The sequence below is a fragment of the Scyliorhinus torazame genome, chromosome 15 (assembly GCF_047496885.1).
Source record: "Scyliorhinus torazame isolate Kashiwa2021f chromosome 15, sScyTor2.1, whole genome shotgun sequence".
In the NCBI taxonomy this organism is placed as follows: Eukaryota; Metazoa; Chordata; class Chondrichthyes; order Carcharhiniformes; family Scyliorhinidae; genus Scyliorhinus; species Scyliorhinus torazame.
Genome location: NC_092721.1, coordinates 152,125,637 through 152,152,057, shown reverse-complemented (window position 1 = coordinate 152,152,057; position 26,421 = coordinate 152,125,637). Strand labels below are relative to the sequence as shown.

The 26,421-nt window shown below is 41.8% G+C and overlaps 1 protein-coding gene across 2 annotated transcripts in view; it reads right to left on the bottom strand.

The window, feature by feature from the left end:
• Positions 1-11,522: 11,522 nt before the first annotated feature.
• pan3 (poly(A) specific ribonuclease subunit PAN3) overlaps positions 11,523-26,421 on the bottom strand; it is a 269,750-nt gene continuing 254,851 nt past the window's right edge. For both annotated transcript variants that reach the window (XM_072476944.1, XM_072476943.1), the window contains exons 16-18: positions 25,325-25,389; positions 14,787-14,925; positions 11,523-14,560 (exon numbers count right to left, since the gene is read on the bottom strand). In XM_072476944.1, the coding sequence (XP_072333045.1) occupies positions 14,420-14,560; positions 14,787-14,925; positions 25,325-25,389 (345 nt within the window). In that variant the 3' untranslated portion in view covers positions 11,523-14,419. The remainder of the gene's footprint in view (positions 14,561-14,786; positions 14,926-25,324; positions 25,390-26,421) is intronic.

Sequence of the window (26,421 nt, the reverse complement as noted above, 5' to 3'; positions counted from 1 at the left end):
CCATGGAAGTCATGAGCTGAACCATGGAGCGGCCAACCCCTGCCAGAGTCTCCACTGCAGATACCACACTCAGTGTTGCATCGGATTGATGGCACCATCTCCTCGGACAGAAGGCGATGGGACTGCTTCAATTGGCCTTGCAGTCCGAGGCAGGATGTTGTCATCTCTTTCTGATACTTGCGGCTCTACCTTTGTAGCTCCATCAGATCTGGGACGACCGTACCCAGGGGCACGTCATCAGCTTGTGGCTCAGCAGTCTTGGGCTCCAGCATCCCTCCGAGTGCCAGATCCCTGGGACATCCCTGCATCCAACTGCTGTGGATCATCCATTTGGAACACTTGGAGCACTCCACTGATTACAGAGATGACGTTTTCCCGGGATGAGCAAATCAGAGGCAAGCTGCATTGAGTGCAGCGTGATTCATGTGGAGAAATTTTCTTTCAAGAGACTGAATACGCGGTGAGTTTTCCCAAACACTGGTGCTGGCGGAACTCTCCCCGGTTTTCTCACCAGACACTCGGGAAAAAGTATGGTAAGATTCCACCCAAAGAATCTAAAGCGGGATATAGACGGGTGAAGCGAGTTGTCAAAAACTTGGCAGATGGAACATAAAATAGGAAAACGTCAGGCAGCATCTGTGGAGAGAGAAACAGTTAACATTTCAGGTCTGTGACTTCATCAAGATTGAGGAATGCTTTGAGTAATGGAAAGGGAGGGATGGAGAAGGAAAATAAAAGGGAATGCCTGTGATTGGGTGGAGGGCAGGAGTAAGTGGCAAAAAATGTCATGGTTCAAAGCCAAAAGGGGCAATGGGAAAAACAGAGAAACAAAAGAGGTGGCTAGGTAAGATGTAAAGAATGGACATCAGCCATCCAAATGCAAAGTAAAGGGGTTGAGAAAGAACCAAGAGAAAAACTGAGCATTGTATGTTATATATGTGTATATTATACAAGAAAAAAAATGGAACCAGCAAAACAAAATTCCACCCGAAACAAGATTGGGCAAATCAGGTATTTAAAAGAGGTACTTCTTTCAATTTGGTGTACTATATTCCAGTGTCTTTCAAACCGTTTTCTCCCCGGGACCCACTTTTGCCAACCGGCCGACCTTCGTGACCCACGCGATGTTCACTTACCTTTAATGCGAATAGGGAGCCTGCTTGGTTCTCACAAACTCACTTGAATAAGGTTCATAGGAGAGGATTATGTGCATATCAGGTGCAGACCAGCCAGTTCTTTTGTGCCATCTTCATCTTTATGAAAACAGAAAATCCAACCTCGCACATGTAGGTCGTTGTGAACGGAAATAGCATCAAACTGCTTGTTTTACTCAACACTGGATACTACTGGGAGATGCTACTCCAGAATGCTGACACCCTCATGGACTTTTGGCATGTTTTTAAATGTGGTATTACAGGTCAGGTGCAGCAGCGTAGTCTTTTAGCTGTAAAGTTAACAACTGACTCTAGGGTCACAACCTCAAAAGGAATTTTTCATCTACTTCTCTTTCAAAATCTGAAACTCCCCTCATTTGCCAGTACTTCCCTGCATATAACACACATGGGCTTTGCATCCTTATTTGCATTGGTGCAATTGACAAAACCATTCCACTAAAAAATCATCTTTATACAGCTTTGTTCCTGCGTTAAGTTTCTTCTTTGTTGGCTGTTAACCACAGGCCCTAGAGCTTTCACTAGCACTGCTGTTCTGCCCTGGACTCTCCGAAGAAGCTCTCTCCAGCAGATTCAGTTGTGATATTCTGTCCTTGGGTACACTGCCTATTTGAGTCTCTGACCATCTCTTACTTTGAAGGAAATGACCCATCTTCACAGTCCTCTTGCCAGCAGCTAGGAAATGGAAGCAGCTCTGCTCTGTGATTTGGCACCAAAAGCATGTACATGGAGGGCACCGAACATTAATTGTACGTGCGTGTGACCTGTTCACTGCTGCCACTTCTGGCCGGAAGACTGCACTCCATCTCATTTCTTTCCATTTAAAAGGTGGCTGTGGACACTTTTCTCAATGTAAAAGCGTCCGTTGGGCACTTCTCCAGTGATAGGGACCACCGCAGGAATGGTGCGACCTACCACTCAGCGACCCTTCTGACACTTGCCCGTGATCGACCCGCGGGGTCGCGACCCGCACTTTGAAAAGTCTTGCTGTATTCACTGCTCATGTGGTCTCTATATTGTGGAGACTAATTGCAAACAAGGCAATGCTCTGCAGAACACCTTTAATCAGTCTACAACCATATTTAGCTTTGAGTCGCCTGCCATTTTAATTCTCGACCTTGCTCTGATGTCTGTCTTTGTCCTGTTACAGTCTAACAGCGAAATTCAATACAAGCATGAGCACATCTTTCTACTAGTTTTCTGGACTCAATATGGAATTCAACAATTGCACATTGTCCCCATCGTTTTTTGTCAGTGTTTTTGCTGGTTCAGGTTTTCTTTCTTAAATCCCTTTACTTTTGATTGGGACAGCTGCTATCCAGCTGTTTATACCTCATCTGGACAGATCTTTTCATTCCTGCACATTTGACTTTGAACCATGAAACCGTTTGTCATTTTATCTCTCCTGTCCTCCACTCTATCACCTTCCCTTATGTTTTTTCCCCTCCTCCCCCTATTATTTACTCAAAACCTAATACATTTCTAATTTTCCTCAGCTCTGATGAAAGGACCCAGACCCGAAATGTTAATTATTTTCCTTCCACACATGTTGCCTGATCTGTTGAGTATTTCCAGCACTTTTGTTTGGCTGTGTCTGCTGCCAATGCTGTGCATGCACTGTTTGAGTGCATTACTCTGATATCATTGTAAGCAATAGACTAGACTGCAGCCAGGACCAAAGATGGCACTACTCAGATCATTACAGCTGTTTTAAGTGGCGGCCTCCTTTTATCCATCCTTAAGGCATCGTTAATGGCTCCATAAAGTTCACAAAATAGTTCCAAACCACTAGGCAGTGAAAATACCTAAACATGACTATATGAATATGTATACTGTTATTTAAAATCATAATGTCACATTTTAACTCCCAGTGGGACAGAAGTGGATTAAATAGGCTATTTGGAGAAAAGTCCCAGATTGCAAGCTATTTCATTAAAGGTGTTACTTTTTCCGCAAATAAACTTTTCCCAGTTTCAAAATGCATTTGCAGTATTTATAGAATAATACTGCTTCACTATGTCCCTGAGGCGGACTGTGTGAAAAGTACTGACATCAAACCATAGAATTCCTACAGTGCCATTCAGCCCATCGAGTCTGAACCGACCCCCTGAAAGAGCACCCTACCAAGACCTTGCCATATCTCCGTAACCCCACCAAACCGTCACATCTTGGAACACTAAGGAGCAATTTAGTATGGTCAATCCACCTTACTTGAACATAAGTTCATAAGGTATAGGAGCAGAATTAGGCGATTCGGCAAATCAAGTCTGCTCCGCCATTCGATCTTGGCTATTTTCCTCATCTGTTACCTACAATGCTACAGACCAAGAGCTGGATGGCGAAATCAGCCAGAGCATCTCCTCCCTAGGAGCAGGAGTAGGCAATTTAGCCTCCCAGGCCTAAACACCTTCCATGTGATCATGGTTGATCCCATCATGGCCTCAACTCCACTGTCCTGCCCGTTCTTCATAACCCTTCAGTTAAAATTGGTCCAACTCTTCAATTTAATCACTGTCCCAGCATCCACCGCACTCTGAGATAGCAAATTCTACAGATTCACAACCCTTTGGGAAAATAGTTTCTCCTCAAATCTGTTTTAAATTTGCTACCTCTTATTTTAAGATTATGACCTCTCATTTTAGAATGCCCCACAAGAGGAAACATCTACTCCATGTCTACTTTATCCATACCTTTTAGCATCTTGTATACCTCAATTTGATCTCCCCTCATTCTTCTAAGCTCTAAAGTATATGCCGATACAGTTCAATCTCTCCTCATATGACAACCCTCATCTCTGGAATCAATCTAGTGAACCTCCTCTGAATTGCCTCCAATGCCACTATCTCTTTCCTCAAATAAGGGGACCAAAACTATGCAAAATACTCCAGGTGTGGTCTCACCAATGCCTTGTTTGGTCACAACACTTCCTTACCTTTATACTCAATCCCTTTTGCTATAAATGCCAACATTCTATTTTCTTCCCTTATTACCTGCCGCACCTGCATGCTAGTTTCTGTGACTCATGCATGAGGACACCCAGCTCCCCCTGCATCGGCTCCATGGAGGTCAGTGCGGCCTTTAAACCCCCATGGATGAGGGAGCCCGGTACCGGGCACTGCCTTGTGTCAGGGGAAACGCCAGGGTGCCAGTGCACTGTCCCTCTCCCACCCAGTCGGGGGCTACACTTACCTGTATGCTCCTGGTGGGTTCCCTTCACCTGGTTTGTTTTTAAAAGGCAGTTGTAAACCTCGCCGACATGACGTTGTGCCGAGGAGAGGGGAATTCCAAATGTGTGTGCGCGCGTGTGGGGGGAAACGATATGGTGGGCAAGCTCGCTAATTATATTAAAATTGGAGCACATGCTTGTTTAGATTTACCACAACAGCAGTATTTTGCTTTTGTCAAATAACGGAGTTTAGTTGAATACCAATGTGCTGCCTCTCCTGTTATTTACATACAAGTAGCTGATGACCTAGAAATGCACTTGTAAAAGTTTTGATCAAGAGATTCTGTGGACTTGAATGGTCACAGAATAATTATTGTCCTATTGCATAACTGCCTGTTGCCAAATGGTTACTTATTAAACCAATTGGAAATTTTGTGGATCCACTTTACTTGTTGGTATCCCAGATTGACCTATCAACACTTATCTAATAACTCAACTAAATATAAACAGTATCCTGATTATAACCTACTTTCATAAACATGCTTATATTTATTGCTTTTATTTTTTAAATTGCTTCTTTTGTAACAGTATCCAATATTTTTCTGAACATTGTGTCAAGCCAATAGGATCAGGATTATGCTTCAAATCTTTAAATCCTAAAGCATACATGAACTTCCTTCTTTGTCTGTGAATATATATTTCGCAACCCATTTGGACTTCAAAGTAACATAGAACATAGAACATAGAAAATACAGCACAGAACAGGCCCTTCGGCCCACGATGTTGTGCCGAACCTTTGTCCTAGATTAATCATAGATTATCATTGAATTTACAGTGCAGAAGGAGGCCATTCGGCCCTTTGAGTCTGCACCGGCTTAGAATAGGCTTAGAAACATCAATTAAATCTCTTGGAGCTACATGAATGCAAAACCAATACCCATAATTCAATATTAAGTCCACTAGCTCACACCAGAAAACTGCAAGGGTAGCTGATAATAGTACGGAAAATAGAAATGTCTCAGTGCTCCTGGGTGGAATACTCTTCATACATTTGGGTTAAAACACATGTTGGATAATGGACAGGGAATCTACCCTGAATTTAATCCACCCTTATACATTACTACCGCGGTGTACAAAATCTGAGCAAAAAATTCCGATCTCCCACAATCGTGACAGGTACAAAATTCCCTCTTCCTCAAAAGATTATTTTCACCAATCCACTCAGGTATACGCAGAAGAGTTTATTTTAAAAATTACACTTTTTCTGAAATCATATAGAAATAGACAGCAACTCTAAATGCACATCAATAAAGAACCTGTATTATATAGTGCTTCATCACAGAATGATTGCAGAAGTTTTGCACATACAAAAAAAAACTTTGAAATGCAGAACTTATGTCAGTAAATTAGAAGCCATTTTCTTCATGGCAACCTGTCAAAAGCAACAGTGACTGTTAAATTGAAACTGATTGAGGGGGGGGGGGGGGGAATGTTGGCCAGGATGCTTGGAGAAAAACAGTGGTATGGGGCCTTCCATCTAACAAAACAAAACAGGCAAACTTAAATGTTTCATCCACAGGACAGTACTTCCAACAATGCTTCCTCAGTACTTCGTCAAAACTGCCCCGGAATGTTAGCTTAGGTTATATACTCTAATTATGAGAGGGAGCTCAACCTCACAAACTCATGAAGGAGAGGTGACAGTGCTACCAACTGGATATTTTGATAAGCACATCTCCTTAAAGTGAATCACAAAGATATTTAAATCACAACTGCAAGAATCTCCCAATACAATTGGAGCCATGAGATCTGGATTGCATTGTAGTGTGGCAAAAATACTCTAACATGACATTTTCGATTTATGGGGAGTTCCATTGCCAATTTAAAAAGCAATGAGTAGATTGATGAAATACAGCAAAGAAACATCTTAAATTTAACGAAGTTTGGTGACATTCTTAGGTGTAACTTATAGACTACGCCTGATGCAGCTAATAGTAAACCCACTTTTCGATAATAGGAGGAAAGACTTTAAAAAGCTTGAGTAAAATTCAAAATGCTGCACTTTACCATAATATGAAGATGAAACAAGTGTTTTAAAAGGAATGAAATCAGATAATGGAGCAATCAGTAATTGATCTAGGTCAGTGATCAGTGTATTGCAGACACCGGACTGCAACATTACTAGCGATGCTTAGAATTCTCATTTATTTGATACTTCATTGTACAAATTGCCCAATATCCTAATATGGACTGAGATAGTAAATTTGGATTTGTTTATAGTCATGTGTACAGAGGTACAGTGAAAAGTATTTTTCTGCATGCAGCTCAAACAGATCATTTAGGACATGAAGAGAAAAGAAAATACATAACAGGGCAACACAAGGTCCACAATCTAAATACCTAGACACCGGTATCGGGTGAAGCATACAGGAGTGTAGTATTAATCAGGTCAGTCCATAAGAGGGTCGTTTAGGAGTCCGGTAACAGCGGGGAAGAAGCTTTCTTTGAATCTGTTTGTGCGTGTAAAGGGCTAAGAGGGAATGTAATTCCTGAAATGCACACAAGAACTTTCTTGATCAATGTTTCCAGCCTAACATGGAAGGAAGCAGCACTGAATCTAGTTCTGGGCAATGCTGTGGGACAACTGGAGCTAGTTTCAGTAGGAGAGCATTTGGGGACCTGTGATCCTAATATCTAAGGTTTAGAATAGTTATGAAAAGGACAAATTGCAATCAAGTGTAAAGATACTTTACTGGAGGACAAGTTGAAAATGGATCTGGTCCAGGTGGACTGGAATCAAAGGTTAGTAAGGGCAGCACGGTAGCACAAGTCGATAGCACTATGGCTTCACAGCACCAGCGTCCCAGGTTCGATTCCCTGCTGGGTCACTGTCTGTGCGGAGCCTGCACATTCTCCCTGTGTCTGTGTGGGTTTCCTCCGGGTGCTCCGGTTTCCTCCCACAGTCCAAAGACATGCAGGTTAGGTGTATTGGCCATGATAAATTGCCCTTAGTGACCAAGAAGGTTAGGTGGGGTTATTGGGTTACAGGGATGGGGTGGAAGTGAGGGCTTAAGTGGGTCGGTGCAGACTCGATGGGCCGAATGGCCTCCTTCAGCACTGTATGTAAGCAGGGCAGTAAATTGAACAATAGAGGCCTTCAAAGAGGAAATGGCTTGGGTATAGCGTTGACACATTTCCAAGAGGAGGGAAGGAACAGTATCTAGGGATTTATCTCATGGGATAATTAAAGACATAACAGTTAAAATTAGACAGGAAGGGGCAGCACGGTGGCACAGTGGTTAGCATTGCTGCCTCACGGCGCTGAGGTCCCAGGTTCAATCCCGGCTCTGGGTCACTGTCCGTGTGGAGTTTGCACATTCTCCCAGTGTTTGCGTGGGTTTCGCCCCCACAATCCAAAAAGATGTGCAGGGTAGGTGGATTGGTCACGCTAAATTGCCCCTTAATTGGAAACAATTAATTGGGTACTCTAAATTTTTTTTTATTTTTTAAATTAGACAGGAAAAGGAGGTCTATGATGATTGTAAGATTCACAATACAATAGAGAACCAAGTGAGTAAAAGGAGGAGTGTGTGCATGAATAAATTAGCGGCTAACATAAAAAGTATTTTGTAAACATATAAATAGTAAAGATGTAGTCAAACGGTGTGGCCTGATTAGGGGAAATAGGAGATATTTTTGTGGAGACAAAGGCAAGGCTGAGGTACTAAATAAGTATTTTACTTATTTAAAGTAAAGACAAGGGTCGATATTGTGGGGACATGGTCAAAAACCTCCCAATCCTCCTGGGAATGGGGGTGGTAAAGGTTGCAAATGTTACACCCTTGTTTAAAAATGGGGAGGGGAAAAAAAGGCGAGCTTTTTGTGGTACACGCGAGGGGCCAGGAAGCGAGGTTGGGAGAGCTACCGCTCAAGATGGTGGAGAGGAGCTTTCGGTACTTGGGCATCCAGGTGGCCAAGAGCTGGGGGGTCTTGCACAAGCTCAATTTAGCGCGGCTGGTGGATCAGATGGAGGAGGACTTTAGGAGGTGGGACATGCTGCCAGGCTCGCTGGTGGGCAGGTGCAGTCCGTAAAGATGACGGTCCTCCCTAGGTTCTTGTTCGTCTTCCAGTGCCTACCCATTCTCAACCCCAAGTCCTTTTTCAAACAGGTAAATAGGAGTATTACGGGATTTTTGTGGGCAAATAAGACCCCGCGGGTTAAGTTAAGAGACTGTTTTTGGAGCGCAGTGGGGGGAGGGTTGGCGCTGCCGAACTTGTGCAGTTATTACTGGGCAGCGAATGTGTCTATGATTCGGAAACGGGTAATGGAGGGAGAGAGGGCGGCGTGGAAACAACTGGAAGCGGCGTCCTGTACAGATACTAGATTGGGGGCACTGGTGATGGCACCGTTGCCGCTTCCGTCAAAACGGTATACCACGAGCCCGGTGGTGGCGGCGACACTGGGGATTTGGGGGCAGTGGAGACGGCATGGGGGGGGGGGGGGCCCTCAGTCTGGACCCCGATACGGAACAACCAGAGGTTCGTTCCAGGTAGGATAGTCAGCGGGTTCCTAAGTTGGCACAGGGCAGGAATCAAAAGGATGGGGGACTTGTTTATCGATGGGACTTTTGCCAGCCTGAGGGCACTAGAGGAGAAATTTGGGTTGCCCCCGGGGAACACTTTTAGGTACATGCAAGTTCGGGCGTTTGTGAAAAAGCAGGTGGGGGAATTCCCGCTGCTACCTGCCCGGAGGATACAGGAAAGGGTGGTCTCGGGCGTGTGGGTGGGGGATGGCAAAGTATCGGACATATACCAGGAGCTGCAGGAGGCCTCGGTGGAAGAGCTGAAGGGCAAGTGGGAGGAGGAGCTGGATGATGGCCTATGGGCTGACGCCCTGGGCAGGGTCAATTCCTCCTCATCTTGCGCCAGGCTGAGCCTGATTCAGTTTAAAGTGGTGCACCAGGCGCATATGACAGGGGTGAGAATGAGTAAGTTCTTTGGGGTAGAGGACAGGTGTGTGAGATGTTCAGGGAGCCCAGCGAACCATGCCCATATGTTTTGAACATGCCCGGCACTTATGGAATTTTGGAAAGGCTTTGTCCAAAGTTTGGATACTCGGATAAAACGGAGCTGGGGGATAGCGCTATTTGGGGTATCGGATGATCCGGGAGTGCAGGAGTCGAAAGAGGCTGGAGTTCTGGCCTTTGCTTCCTTGGTAGCCCGGAGAAGGCTCTAGTTGATGTGGAGGGACGCGAAGCCCCCAAACGTAGAGGCTTGGGCCAGTGACATGGTGGGGTTTCTCAGGTTGGAGAAAATGAAGTTCGCCTTGCGAGGGTCTTTGCAGGGGTTCTCCAGACGGTGGCAACCGTTCCTTGACTTTCTCGCGGAACGTTAGATGGAGGTCAGCAGCAATCCAGAGGGGGCGGGGGGGGGGGGGGGGTTTGATTTCATTTTATTTGCAAGGGGCAAATGCCCCACCTTGTTTTGTTTGTTAAATTGTTAATTTATTAGAGGGTTAAGGTGTTTTTGTTGGCATATCATTTTGTTCTCTTTGCATTATATTTTCTTTTGTAGTGGTTTGTAAAAATTAATGAAAATTTTAAATAAAAACATTAAAAAAAAAAAAAAATAATGGGGAGGGGAATAAACTTATACCGAATGAAATTAATTGATATTTGGACAAGTATAGAATAATTAAAGCCATCACCCATTTGATAAAAACAAATATTGCTTGACAAACTTGATTGCATTCTCTGACAAAGCAACAGAGAGGGTTGATGAGGATAGTGCAGTTGATGCTGTGTTCAAGGACTTTTAAAAGGTTTTTAATACAGGACCAAATAATACTTGCTTACAACATTAAAGCCCTTGTGATGAAATAGGACAGTGTTAACGCTGGCGGTTACAAAGGGACAGAAAACAAGTATTAGTGCACAGTTTTTTCTCATACTAGAGGGAAGCACTAAGTGCGTTTCCTTGGGGTCAGTGTTAGAACTGCTGCTCTTTTGATTTATATTAATGATCTGGAATTGGTTACACGGGAAATAATTTCAATGTTTGCAAATGCTGTGAAACTCAGAAACATAGTAAACAATGAGGAGATGGTAACAGATTTCAGGAAACATACTGTGAAATGGCAGACACGATGGATGAAATTTAATTAAGAGATGTGTGAAATGATACGTTTAGTATGAAAAATGAAAGGCAATATAAACAAAATAGCATAGAAAGAGACCCGGGGGTGAATGTACACAAATCTTTGAAGATAACAGGCCAAGCTGGGAAGACTGTTTAAATAATGAATGGGATTCTTGATTTCATTAACAGAGGAACAACACCTGAAAGCAAGAAGTTATGTTAAACCTTTAAAACATATTGGTTAAGCTACAGCTGAAGCATTGCAGTCAGTTCAGGGCACCACACTTCAAAAGGGATATCAAGGCATTGGAAAGGATGCAAAAAAAAGAAATTTACGAGAATGATGCCATAGATAAGGGACTTTAGTTGTGTAGAGGTTGGAGAAGCTGAGGTTCTCCTTACAGCAGGAAGGGAGACTTAACAGAAATGGTTCAAAATCATGAATAGTTTTAATACAGTAATTGAAAGATTTTTTTTTCCCTCAGTGGCAGAAGGGTCAGTAATCATAGAGCACATAGTTAAAGTGTAAGAAATTACAGTGCTATGGCGAAACTGCATGAGAGTTGGGTTAACTGGATAACTCTACCAAATAGCTGGCAGTCATGAAGGGCAGACGGGCCTTCTTCTGCATCATATTAACCTATGGTCCATTATTATTTTAAAGACCCAGCTAACCAAGGTGTAAAATTGTGAATGATAAAAGTTGCACATGATCCTGAATTTTAATTCTTGTTGCAGATAATGCCCTGAATCAATTCATTTCATATGGACTAGCTGACAACAGCTCAATATTCCATAAATGTATTACATTTAAGTACCTGGCAGACATAGTGAATTTTCTATTTTTAAGACATTCATCTTGCCACTACTTGTGCAATTATTTTTTTCCCACCGAACGTACTGCCTTAAATATTGTATAAACATAATACAAACTTTCAAAATAATACCTGGTAATTTCTTAAATATGGGAAGTAAATTTCACATAAATGTGGATTTCTGGATTCTCAATTTAACAGCTACTTTCACAAACAACATATAGGCTAGACTTGAATTCTGGTATTCTTTATTAAAATACTGCTGTACACACAAAAGTTTAAATCAGAGATGGAAACATTTAACATGGAGGAGGGATCGTAACAGACAAAACTGATCGATTCTTTTGTGGTAGCTGGTTTCAGGATTTTCTTTCTTCACAAATAAACAAAATAAGGCCAAAGTGGAACATGCACAGGATATGCTTACAAGGTTTTCTTAGAAAAAAACTGTTACGTATAGAATATATAAAAACTATTTTTTAGTAATACATATGTGGATTGTTTCAAACAGCATTAGCCAACTGAAAACCCTGTATATAATTGAAAAGAATTTTCAAAGAATACATGATTTCAAAAGTTGAAGTCACCATGTGATTTCAAGGGCTGGCACTGGATCATCAAAAGGGAGCACATTTGATGCATTAATTTTAAAGTACAGGTGCCCAAGATTTTAAGAAAACAATACCAACTTCAAAGCCCAACTGTAAATATTCTATAACTGCATGAACTGGAAACAGTTTAGCACATTTGGAACACCTTGAAATATACGTATATGGGTAAATTTTATGGATCTTGACCTAAAATCTCATGGTGACTAGAGATGTTAAATATGGTAACAAAGAAGCAAAGATTGTACAATCTGATGTGCAAATGCTAACTTGGGCTGGATCATAAATACATTCAAATGAATTTGTAGGCATTTAGCTACCTCACTATAAAATTACGCTAGAGGTAAGAACAGAGGAATCAGAATTTTTTCAAATTCAGGAATCTTTTTTGCTTTTGATAATCCAGAGGCAGTGTGCTGGTTGAGTAAACATCAAAATTTAAGCCCGTTTACCTCTGCCTGTTACCCAAATATTGGTCCATACTGAGAATGAGGAGGCCAAGCACTCCGAACCCTTAATACCCATAGATGATCCCCTTTCTGCAATTATTCACAAACAATGTGGAAACAAGAACCTTTTGAAGTGCACAGAATGATATAAATACAGTATTTCTCCTCATTATGTCAGAATACCATTTTTTTGTTTTTTATGATTTTATAAAAAAGAATGCATTTTTTTCCCAAAACATACAAAAAACAGCTGCTTCTCTGTCAAACAGATGAGCTATTGACACAACTTTACTCAGGACATTATCCATGAAAGAATATAGCAGAGTTTCCTCAATTCCTTTACAACTAAAATGAGGGAAACATTGCGATTGCTTCTACAGCCTGTTCATAGGCCAATTCGCAGAGGATGCATACAAATGTGTCATAATCACAAATATATGTAGTCCTTCCCCATTAATTTTAACTGCTGCTACCAAGTGAACCTTGTTGTGGTCGCCAAACAAGTTTACCTTCCAAACCTTTTACATGAATGGTGTTGCCAATACTGAAACAAATCCAGAATACAGAATTTTAAGCTTATAAAACTGGATTAATGGGAAAGTACTTTTAATTGTAAAGGCTGTATTGCTTTAAATTTCAGCATTTCGGAGGTCAGTCTGCCCACAAAGCAGCCATTACTATAAAACATTTAATGCTGGGAAGGAAAGACACACATCACAGTCATTACACTGAATTCACTTTCTTTATATTCACTTCTACATTTTGGCCCAATGGATTTGGCAGTCGTATATGATTGTTTGGTTGAACAAGTCTGCATTGAATTTTGATATGTTCCTCTTATTTCCCAAATGGTTCAGTTTCAATACTTGACAACACATTTAGAATTTGATTCTGCAAATGAAAGAATTTCCCCAAAAAAGTGATATCGTTTCTAACCTTAAGAAACTGAAACATCACACTTTAGGTAGTTCCACATATCTATAATTAGGATGACTAATTGCAAAGCCAACTTTGGGGCAACAGTATTTTAAAGGCACAGCAGCCCACAATCCTTCCAAAATTGCACAGGTCACCACTGTGAAACAACTGCTGTGTTTTTGTGCAAGTGTACTTGACAAAGTTCTTATTTGTTTCCTTATCCAGTGTAAAGTACCCTATTAAAGCTGCTGTTCAAATAATAGAACTTTATACAAAATTAAATGATACATAACAAAACCTAATCCACTCCTGACATTTCAGGTATTGAACCCAATTTAAAAATTAGTCTCCTATAAAAAAAAGCTTGCATAAATGTAGAGGCATCTTACCTGTTCCAATTACACGGAATTTGTTTTTAAAAAAGGCGCTGGTAACTGTATGAAGCAAAAAAGCTACTTTTTAATTTTGTTATGAAAGATGTGTAGCTGTGACAGTTCACAAAGATGCCATCAACACTGACACACAGGAGCTGTTTAGTTCCTAGAAGAATAGCGTCCATATAATATTCCACCTGATTTCCATAAAAATATGCTTTCTGTAGTTTGGTTTTCTAAGTGATAGCACATGGCAGTCAGTCTGAAGTCCAGCGTGTCTTTTGCCAGAAATATAACTCATCGGAATTCAGTTCACCAAATAGCATATCCAATGACATTTCCACCTAGTCCTTGCTTGGGTGCAGTTCAATCACTTCAACATCTTCCATAGGGGCATATGCTGTTACCCAGAAAGTAATTCTAATGATAACGATTTTCCCTTATCAAAATTACATGTGGTAAATCCTTAAAGATCACAAGTCTTGAACTTAAAATTAGTGCATGAACATGTGAAAAAATAAAACTGGGATCATCATGCATCTGATGCCGCTCCCCAATTTAAAAACAGTCTTCACAGAAACAACCTCTCATGGCAGTTCTAGGCTCCTGTAATATGGACGTTTTTCCTTCAAGTAACAGTGTACCTGACCGAAGTGCAAGCAGCGCTGCTCATTTACATTTGTCTTTTAAATGTGAAATGAGGTGGCATTAATACAGTTGTAGTGCAATTAGCTCTTTATATTGTTCTTCGGCAATGTTTTGCCTGAGCACAGCGAGTACTACAACTGTCCATTAGAAGCTGCTAGAAGTTCTGAGAAAGCGCTTTCAAAACAACGCTTCAGATCAGCATATGTCACCACGAGAACACTCTTTTCGTCTCTAGAAACGAGACTTATTTTTTCCGGTACACCAGCATCCAACTGCAAACAAATAAAAAGTTAACAAACATTGATCAATTTTCAAACACTAGAAAGCACAAAAATTAAATACATGAAATTGTGTACTTAGTTGAGTCAGTTGTATGCTTTGGAGTAACTAAAGGAAATTGTGAAATTTTCTTTCAAATAAATAAAATATTGTGTCCACAATGTTCCAAAATATCATGACAGTACCTGCTATATTATCACTCTGCATATGTTCCATTACCTTGTTCAAACAGGAGACTATGTGACTGAGGTCAACCCATGGAGTGCCCGCTTCAGTCAACTGGTGGAAAAGATGATCTCTGAATAGCTTTAATAGGTATCGGTCACCTGTCTCTGACCAGGTTGGATCCTTTTGGAACCTGGAAAAATAAATTTGCACAACATGGATGCAGCAAATCTATTTAATGCTTAGGCTTTACATTTCCAATCACAGAATGGCACACATCAGTTTAAGATCTACACTACATGCTTAGAAACAGCAACATGTTATAGCATGATGTGATGCTGAATTTTAAAGAGAGATACATTTCACCTTCTTGAAATGGCAATCCAAAAGCAAATAGGAAGTAGTTTTATACTCAAATATGTGTGTTGATTCATTGTAATCTACTTGGGGACTACAATTATGTATACGACAATTAATCTTCCAACTTTATGACTGATTTCAAGGCTTGGTGAAGGCAAAACACTAAAGCTACTCATTCCTGGTCACAGCTGCAGGATTGACATGCTTACTAAAGAATTAAATATTTTAATCACTAAATGTTTTTACTTTTTTGTGGGAGGTGAATCTTTTAGTAAGTTGATCTCTTTCCAGTATTACCATGAACATAATTTTGGAATCAATATTTCAAGCAGCTATTTTATAATATCTTTATTGAGGCAACTTTTTTTTTTTTTTTACAGTTATGATGTTTATTATGCAATAATTGCTCCTCAAAATAATGGGTTTGATATTCGCTGATTAAATAAATAGTTATATTTGTAAAACGTCACCACTTCTATGGACTGAATTTGATCACTAGAAATATGCTTTGTTTGTTTGCTTTTTCACCATTTAAAGTAGTTAAATGCACAATTATCGGAAAGATTGTACACCTAGTCTTATATCACGTAGAAATGAGCAAAAACTATAAAGGTGCTTGATTTCATTAATAATTGTCATAATAGTCTGTGTTAGGCATTAAGGTGCAGATTGGATAAATATTTAGACAACAAATGGTTAAACTAAGGTGAAATAGCACAAATCTTATTTCAGTTAAACTGAAAATCTTAGATAACTGACCTTCAATTTGGTTTACCTTATTCTTTGAATGCAGTTCAACCTCCACGTCCATATTAACACATTTATTCAATTGAGAAAACTATAAAACACTTGTGTCAGTAACCATGCATTCATGGCATTTCCCAATAGCCTTTGCTGTACAAAAGGCCCCTTTCAGTGGTTGTGTCTTTGTTTTTTTTTAAGAAGGAACCAGCAGCAGATTCAAGTTGATGGAACAAGGCAGAACACAGATATGCAATTTACCTATCTTTGGTAAAGTCCTCTTCATTCTCCCACATACCTTCACGTTGGACTCATCCAAATGAAGAAAAAAAAAATTCCTTCTTCAGAAGTGTTATATTCTAACTATGCAAGAATCCTATTGTTTTGCCTACAGACCTTCTTCCACTTCATTTCAGCAAATGTAGACAGCAAATGTAGACAGCAGCGAAACTTTACAATTACAAAGTGAAAGAAAAGTCAAAAATGTTAACTTGACTCAATTGACTGCACTTCTGCCTCTGAGACAGAGAAAAAGAAAAATAGTAAAATAACTAAATCACCTTTCACATTGTTAGGATGTTGCAAAATATTTTGCAGCCAATTAATCACTTTTTAAGCCATTGTTTGTTTGTAGGTAAATTCAGCAGCCTATCCGTGCAAGGCAAACACCCACAAACAGGAGTTATCTAAATGGTCAGTTAATCTGTGTAAAGGGATGTCTGGTAGCCTTCATGCGCTAAGAAATTTCCATTCAACGCTAAAAGGTGGCATGGGATCTTATATATCTTTGCATGATGCCGCACTAGTCCAGGACTGCAATAAAATGCCAGCCTAGATTTGTGTTGCGAAGCCCATCGAGTCAAACGGAGACACAAAATACAGATACTGAGAGTTTGAAATTGGTTATGGAGTTTCAGGAGTTTTTAGACATACCTGAACCAGGAGGGTCATACCCGACACAAATTGGATCTTGGGCCGATTGTAATAACAGGAGCAAGCTGTTGGTGCTGTCACTAGATGCAGCTTGCACATTTCCTCAGTTACAATAAATTTAGGCTACTTTCACATTTTTCTGACGTTCTCTATATCGGTGAAGGTACATAAAGTACAAGTATTTTTTTTAAAAATCACTTTTGATGGGATGTGGATTTCGCTGGCTAGACCAGCATTTGTTACCCATCCCTAATTGCTCAAGAAGGTGGTGGTGAGCTGCCTTCTTGAGCTGCTGCAGTCTCTGGGGTGTAGGTACATCCACTGTGCTGTTAGGGAGTTCCAGGATTTTGGCCCAGCGACAGTGAAGGAATGGTCTATAATCCCCGTTTTCTCTTTGCCTCCCTTTATAAATAGTGGGATTACAATAGCTACCCTCCAATCTATAGGAACTATTCCAGAGTCTATAAAATCCTGGAAGATGACCACCAATGCATCCACAATTTCTGGGGTACTTCCTTAAGTACACATTGATGTAGATTATCAGGCCCTGGGGATTTATCAGCCTTCAATTCCATCAATTTCCCCAACATTAGTTCCCTATGAATGCTGATTTCCTTCAGTTCCTCCCTCTCACTAAATCCGGTGTTCCCCAACATTTCTGGTACGTTATTTATGTCCTCCTTTGTGGAGACAGGACCAAAGTATGCGTTTAGCTGCTTATCCATTTCTTTGTTCCCCATTATAAATTTGCCTGTTTCGGACAGTAAGGGACCTACATTTGTCTTCACCAATCGTTTTCTCTTCACATACCTATAGAAGCTCTTATAGTAAGTTTTTATGTTCCCCACAAGCTTACTTTCGTACTCTAATATATATTCCTTTTCTTAATCAATCCTTTGGTCCTCCTTTGCTGAATTCTAAACTTTCCCAATCCTCAGGTCTGTTGTTTTATGGCCAATGTAAATCCCTAGTTTTTGGAACTAATTCCAACTCTAATTCCCCTTTTAAGCCATAGATTGGCCACCTTTCCGTTTTACTTTTACGCCACACAGGAATGAACAATTTTGCAGTCCACCAATGAGCTCTTTCAAAGTTTGTCATTGTCCATCCACTGTCATCCCTTTGAATAACGTTTCCCAATCCATCATAGCCAACCCACGCCTTGTACCATTGTAGTTTCCTTTACTAAGATTCAGGACCCATGTCACAGAATCAACTATGTCACTCTCCATCTTGATGAAATATTCCATCATATCATGGTCACTCACCCCAATGGCTCTCACACAACTAGATTGCCAATTATTCCTTTCTCATTACACAATACCCAGTCTAGGATGGCCTGTTCTCTAGTTAGTTCCTTAATGTATTAATCCAGAAAACCATCCCATATAATGACTAATGATTTCCCAATCTATATGAAAATTAAAGTCACTCATAATTACAGATGTTCTCTTATCATATGCATCTTTAATTTTTTGTTTAATGCCATCCCCAACATCAACACTACAGTTTGGGGGTCTATATACAACCCCCACTAATGTTTTTTTGCCCCTTTGTGTTTCTCGGCTCTATCCATACAGATTCCACATCGTCGGAGCTAATATCTTCCCTTACTATTGCGTTAATTTCCTCTTCAACCAGCAATGCAACTCCAACAACTTTTCCTTTTTGTCTGTCCTTCCTAAATATTGCGTACTGCTGAATGTTCCATTCCCATCCCTGGTCACTCTGCAGTCAGGTCGCCGCAATCCCGACTTTATCATACCTATTTACATCTATTTGCATGATTAATTCATCCACTTCATTGTGATTGCTCCACACGTAAAGGCACAAAGCCTTAAGGCTTGTCTTTTTAATACTCCTTGTCCCATTCCCATTATTTTTCCCTGTGGCCCTGTTTGATTCTCACCTTGATTTCTCTGTCACTTTTCTTATTCTCCTCTCAGTCTTTTATTCTCGTCCTTGATTCTCCTCCTTTGACTCCTTGCATAGGTTCCCATCCCCCCGACATTTTAGGGTAAACCTTTCCCAACCACTCGAGCAAATAGTCCCGGTCCTGCCCAGGTGTAAACTGTCCAGTTTTTATTGGTCCCACCTGCCCCAGAACAGGTCCCAATGTCCCAGGAATCTGAAACCCTCCCCCTCACACCATATCACCATTGTGATATTAAAAAAAAGTGTTGGAAATAACCAGGTCAGACAGCATCTGTGGAGAGAAATACAATTAATGCTCCAGATCAAGATAATCTTTCATCAGAACTGACCTTTGAGATACTTTATGGATTAAAAATCTCAGCTCAAAAAGGACAATTTCTCTATCTCCATCATATCTGTTCTGATGATGCAACATTCCACAACCATGTATCAGGTGTACCTCTTTTTCCTCAATAAAGGATTCCCCTCCATGGTGAATGACAGGGCCCTTGGCCATGTTTGTCCCATTTCCCACACTTTTTGCTCATACCCTCCCTCCCTCTCAGAAGCAAAACAGAATCTACCTCGTCTTCACCTTCCACTCAACTAGCCACCACATTCAGCATATCATCCTCCAACATTTCTACCACCTGAAGCGCAATGCCAATATCAAAACACATTTTTCCCTTTCCTTTTATCGTTCTGAAGAAACCTTCCCTCTGCAACACATTTGTACATTCTACCATCCAATAAAACACTCGCTTCGCTTCCATATTACCTTCTTTAGAAAGCACAGGAGATGCAACATTTGTCCTTTAATTAGGGAACTTAAGGAACCCTTAGGGAGCAGTGACCACAATATGATAGAATTTACCCTGCAGTTTGAGAGGGAGAAGCTGCAATCAGATGTAACAGTATTACAATTAAATAAGGGTAACTACAAAGACATGAGGGAGGAGCTGGCCAGAGTTGATTGGAAAAGGAGCCGAGCAGGGAAGGCAGTGGAACAGCAATGGCAGGAGTTTTTGGGGGTTAGGAGGGAGGCACAACAGAAATTCATCCCAAGGAGGAGGAAACATGCTAAGGGGAGGACAAGGCATCCATGGCTGATGAGGGATGTCAAGGACAGGATAAAAGCGAAAGAAAAAGCATACAAAGTGGCAAGGATTAGTGGGGAACCAGAGGATTGTGAAGCCTTTAAAAGCGAGCAGAGGACAACTAAAAAAGCAATAAGGGGGGGAGAAGATGAAGTAGGAGTGCAAGCTAGCTAGTAATATAAAGGAAGATAGGAAGAGATTTTTTCGATATATAAAAGGTAAGAGAAGTAAAAATAGACATTGGACCACTGGAAAATGTGGCTGGAGAAGTAATAATAGGAAACAAAGAAATGGCAGACAAACTGAATAGTTACTTTGCATCAGTCTTCACGGTGGAAGACACCAGTGGGGTGACAGAGCTCCAGGAGAACCAGGGGGCAGAGGTGAGTGCAGTGACCATTACTAAGGAGAAGGTTCTGGGGAAACTGAAAGGTCTGAAGGTGGATAAGTCACCTGGACCGGATGGACTACACCCCAGGGTCCTAAAAGAGATAGCTGAGGAAATTGTGGAGGCATTAGTGATGATCTTTCAGGAATCACTGGAGGCAGGAAGAGTCCCAGAGGACTGGAAAGTGGCTAATGTAACACCACTGTTTAACAAGGGAGGGAGGCAGAAGACGGGAAATTATAGGCTGGTTAGCCTGACTTCGGTCATTGGTAAGATTTTAGAGTCTGTTATTAAAGATGAGATCGCAAGTACTTGGAAGTGCATGGTAAAATAGGACTGAGTCAGCACGGCTTTGTCAAAGGGGGGTCGTGTCTGATAAATCTGTTAAGAGTTCTTTGAGGAGGTAACAAGGAAGTTAGACAAAGGAGAACCAGTGGACACGATTTATTTAGATTCCCAGAAGGCCTTTGACAAGGTGCCACATAGGAGACTGTTAAATAAGTTAAAAGCCCATGGTGTTAAGGGTAAGATTCTGGCCTGGATAGAGGATTGGCTGACTGGCAGAAGGCAGAGAGTGGGGATAAAGGGGTCTTTTTCAGGATGGCAGCCGGTGACTAGTGGTGTGCCTCAGGGGTCTGTGCTGGGACTGCAACTTTTCACAATATACATTAATGATCTGGAAGATGGTACTGAAGGCACTGTTGCTAAGTTTGCAGATGATACAAAGATCTGTAGAGGGATAGGTAGTATTGAAGAAGCAAGGGGGCTGCAGAAGGACTTGGACAAGCTAGGAGAGTGGGCAATGAAGTGGCAAATGAAATACAATTCTAAATGGGGAAATGCTTAGGAAATCAGAAACACAAAGGGACTTGGGAGTCCTTGTTCACGATTCTCTTAAGGTTAACGATCAGGTTCAGTCAGTAGTTAAGAAGGCAAATGCAATGTTAGCATTCATGTCAATAGGGCTAGAATACAAGACCGGGGATGCACTTCTGAGGCTGTATAAGGCTCTGGTCAGACCACATTTGGAGTATTGAGAGCAGTTTTGGGCTCAGTATCTAAGGAAGGATATGCTGGCCTTGGAAAGGGTCCAGAGGAGGTTCATAAGAATGATCCCTGGAATGAAGAATTTGTCGTATGAGGAACGTTTGAGGACTCTGGGTCTGTACTCATTGAAGTTTAGAAGGATGAGAGAGGATCTTATTGAAACTTACAAGATACTGCGAGGCCTGGATAGAGTGGACGTGGAGAGGACGTTTCCACTTGTAGGAAAAACTAGGACCAGAGGACACCATCTCAGGCTAAAGGAACGATCCTTTAAAACAGAGATGAGGACAACTAAAAAAGCAATAAGGGGGGAGAAGATGAAGTAGGAATGCAAGCATCCCTCAGTCCCAAGGACTGTGAGGATGCTGTTAACAAGCAGATCAACCTGGAGCTCTATTCCTCCTATGTTTACCTCTCCATGTCCTCTTACTTTGACCGGGATGACGTTACCCTGTGTCACTTTGCTGAGTTTGGTGAATCTGTGGAACTCTTTGCCGCAGAAGGCTGTGGAGGCCAAATCACTGAGTGTCTTTAAGACAGAGATAGATAGGTTCTTGATTAATAAGGGGATCAGGGGTTCAGGGGAGCAGGCAGGAGAATGGGAATGAGAAAATATCAGCCATGATTGAATGGTGGAGCAGACTTGATGGGCCAAGTGGCCTAATTCTGCTCCTATGTCTTATGGTCTTTTACCTCGATCCTTTCCATCGTTCAAAACCCCAAACATTCAGGTAATTCGGTCTTGGTGCAACATACCTGTTCAATTTAATATGCTGTATATTAAATGGGCTTTTCTACATTGACAAGACAAACTAATTTGGGTGACCGCTTTGCTAAACACCTACACTCAATCGACAAGAATGACTTAGATATTCCAGCCATTTGTCATTTTAATTCTCTGTCCCACTTCTATTGACCTTGTCCTCAGTCTTGTGCACTGTTGTAATGAAGGTCAATGGAAGCTCATATCTTCATTAATCATTTTACATGAATCGGGATGGATCCTTCTCTGATTTTAACAGTTTCAGATCATTGAGTATTTTACATTTTCCAGGAAGCCCGTGCTGCTAATATTTCTGCTGTTGCCATTTACAGATCTTCTACGATCACTTTCTTTTTTCTTTACCTGTACCATTGCCACGCCCCTTTGGCCTCAGACCATAATTTTTATTATTTAAGCACTCATGCTTTCCACTCTATTAAAGCCTTTTGATCATTCTTCCCTTCTCCCAGTCCTCAACCTTTCGACTTACATAGAAATGGTCACATTTCCAACTTCTTCCAGTTCTGAGGAAGATCACTGACTTGAAAAATTAACTGCTTCTCTCCCCGCAGAAGCTGCCTGACAGGCTGAGTATTTTTAGCATTTTCATATTTTATTCTCCACACACTTAAGTTTGCTACCACCTCAAAACATTTCAATGAGGCTGCTCAAACACAATTGGCCCTTTTGACATTTATGCTGGTTGCTTCTATCCACATTTTCTTTTTCCATATAATAAATAATTTCAATCTTAATGATTCTTAAAATTTTCCATGCCACAGGTGTTAAGGTAATCCAAATTAGTTGGATAATGCATTTATTACATTCCAATCCTCCAGTTCACATTCACACACAACACAGCTGTGAAATATAATTTATTGGACCTCAGCAAATTCTTTCCTCATCTCCCTCCATATTCTAGGAAGTATGGGTCCTGCCACTTAACTTTTCCTTTTTCCTAACTAACATAGCTAAAATGCCTTAGCAATCAAATATTGCTTATTTTGCTCTCAACCATTGATTCACTTTTGTTCTTCTGGCAGAAAATTGTTTAGGAGGTTCACAGCGAGCCTGTAGTATGATTCACATCTAAATGGTCAACCTCTAAGTATTTTCAGTGTCTCCTACACTAAAATACAGCTACTATTTAATAATTCCAAATTAATGTTGCCATTAATAAATCAAATCACCTGAAACATTCACTTCCTCCATCACTGGCACACAGTGGCAGCTCTGTATACCATCCATAAGATACACTGAAGCAACTCGCCACGGCTCTTTCAGCGGCACCTTCCAAAGCCTCGACCTCAATCACCAAAAAGGCCAAGAATAACAGACACATGGAAACACCACTTACAATTTCCCCATTAAGTCACTCACCATCCTGAATTAGAATTATATAGTCGTACCTTCATTGTCAGAGTGAAAAATCTTGGAACTCCCTGCTTAACAGTACTATGATGTACATAATGCGGCAGCTCACCACTAGCTTCTCAAACTCAACGAGGGATGGCCAATAAATTTTAGCCTTGTCAGCAACGACCACATCCCAAGAGCATAGGTTCGGATAGAAACTGGTTACAAGAAATGGCTCATAAATTGAGCGCATAAATACCATTGCTGCATGATAAAGGGCTACATTGACTTTCTTCAAAAAAATATGGCCAAGTAAGAATATGCATTCACATAGCACCTTCAGTGCAGCAAAATGTCTCATGGCAGGAGTCTTAGTCAACAATATTTAATAATGAACCATACAAGGAGATATACCAAGCCTGATTTGGAGTACACATATCTTGAAAGATTATAGGAACGTTAAAGATAGGGAGGGACAAGGTTATGGAAGGATTGAAAACAAAGATTAGGGGCGTCATTCTCCGACCCCCCGCCGGGTCGGAGAATGGCCGTTGGCCGCCGTGAATCCCGCCCCCGCCGAAGTCTCCGCTCCCGGAGATTGGGCGGGGGCGGGAATCCAGCCGCGCCGGTTGGCGGGACCCCCCGCTGGATTCTCCGGCCCGGATGGGCCGAAGTCCCGCCCAGGAATTGCCTGTCCCGCCGACGTAAATCAAACCTGGTATTTACCGGCGGGACCAGGCAGCGTGGGCGGGCTCCGGGGTCCTGGGGGGGGGGGCGCGGGGCGATCTGACCCCGGGGGGTGCCCCCACGGTGGCCTGGCCCGCGATCGGGGCCCACCGATCCGCGGGCGGGCCTGTGCCGTGGGGGCACTCTTTCCCTTCCGCCTCCGCTACGGCCTCCACCATGGCGGAGGCGGAAGAGACTCTCCCCACTGCGCATGCGCGGGAAACTTTCGGCGGCCGCTGACGCTCCCGCGCATGCGCGGGGAAACTGACAGCGGCCGCTGACGCTCCCGCGCATGCGCCGCATTTCCGCGCCAGCTGGCGGGGCAACAAACGCCATTTCCGCCAGCTGGCGGGACGGAAATCCCTCCGGCGTCGGCCTAGCCCCTCAATGTTGGGGCTAGGCCGCCAAAGATGCGGAGACTTCCGCACCTTTTTGCCGGCGCGATGCCCGTCTGATTTGCGCCGGCTTTGGCGCCAGTCGGCGGGCATCCCGTCGTTGGGGGAGAATTTCGCCCGAGAATTGTAAAATTGAGGCAATGTTGGACCTGGAGACAATGTAGGTCAACAAGCAGAGGTGTGATTTGTAAGCAGAACTTGGGTTACAGGCAGCAAAGTTTTGCATGAGCTGAATTTAGTGGGCCTAGAGAGAGACTACAGGTAACAAATGCATGGATGAGGGCTTCAGCAGCAGATGAGCTGAGGTATGGACAGTCAAGTTATTTTGTAGAGGGAGAAGTAGGTAGTCCGGGCGATGGAGCAAACATGGTTATTTTCTAACCTTGCCCTCAAATCAACTGACATCCTAGTAATAGACTTAATTACATACATAGTAATAAATTAAACAAGGAATTTTGTTCTAAACACCACAAAATAATTTTCCTTAAACAAAATTATTCTAGTAGTTCGAGTAGCTCAAGTATCTCAATGTCGAACAACAAGTCAGATGGTTGTTCATTTGTGTATCAGAGGCGCCTGACAGTCAAACTGCCGTGACTATGGTAGGAGAACTTTTTCATGTTCTCATTATGAAAAACAAGTTCTAAACTAAATTTTGTGAATGCCTACTTTCTATTTCCTCAAAATAATTTTTTAAAGATTTAATTTAATTCCACCTGCCGAGTTACTGAGCTTATCCAATCTGGCCTAAACAAAATGAAATATCATATTCAGAATGAAAAAAAATGGAAAGGGAGGGGTAGTGTACAGAGATTGGAAGATTAAGCCTGCAGCTTCATTTTCTAATGTGAGTTTCTGTAAATAAAGCTTACTCTGGCCTCTCATTGATGGTTCCCAGTTTTGTTAGTAGCCTAAACAGCCTTCCATTTTGCACCTCCTGCAAGACAGAAAACACAAACAGATTAAAACAGAACAGTATCAATGTACAGCCAAACCATATGTCTTCAAGATACTGTCAAGATGCAATTGATGCTCAGTTTCAGTTCCACTAGGCCACCTGGCTCCAGATTTCATTATAACCTTCGTCCAAACATGGTCAAAAGAGCTAAATTCCAACAGCGAGGTGAGAGAAGCTACCCTTGACAGCTTGGCAGCATTCATTAAGTGTGGCATTAAGGAGCTCCAGTAAAACTGAAGTCAAGGGACGATATCGGTAATATTTTTCATTGATTGGAGTCATAACCTAGCACAAAGAAAAGGTGGCTGCAATAATCAGAGACCAATCATCTCAGCCACAGGGCATCACATTATTGCAGGAGCTCTTCAGCGTAGTCTCCTAATTCCAATTATCTTCAGCTGCTTCAATGTCCTCCCTTCCAGTAGAAAGGCAAAAATGTGGATGCTCTTTTATGATTGCAGTGTTCAATTCCATTCATAGGTGCGCTGATAATGAAGCGGCAAGATCAGGAGAACATTCATGTTTGAGCTGATAAATGGCAAGTAACATACGTGCCAGACAAGTGGCAGGCAATGATAATTTCCAACATGAGAAAATCCAACCAACTCCTTTCAACATTCAATAGACTTGCTCCTTTCAATAGTCTTCAAACCCCCCACCAACATCAATCTGGGAGACCACCATTGATCTAAAACTTAACTGCACCAGCCAACTAAATACTCTGGCTACAGAAACAAATTAGAGACTGGTTATTCTGCAATGGGCAATTCTCCTCCCACCTCCTGAAGCCTGTCTACCACTTACAAGGCACAAGTGAGGGGTGTGATGGAATATTTTCCACTCGTCTCGATGAGTGCAGCTCCAACAATACTCAAGAAACTCAACACCAGAGAGGACAAAGCAGCCTGCTTGACCAGTATCCCATTCATCAGATTAAACATTCACTCCCTCCATTATCAGTGCACCATGGCTACAGTGTGTACTACCTACAATATGTGCTTTAGCATTTGC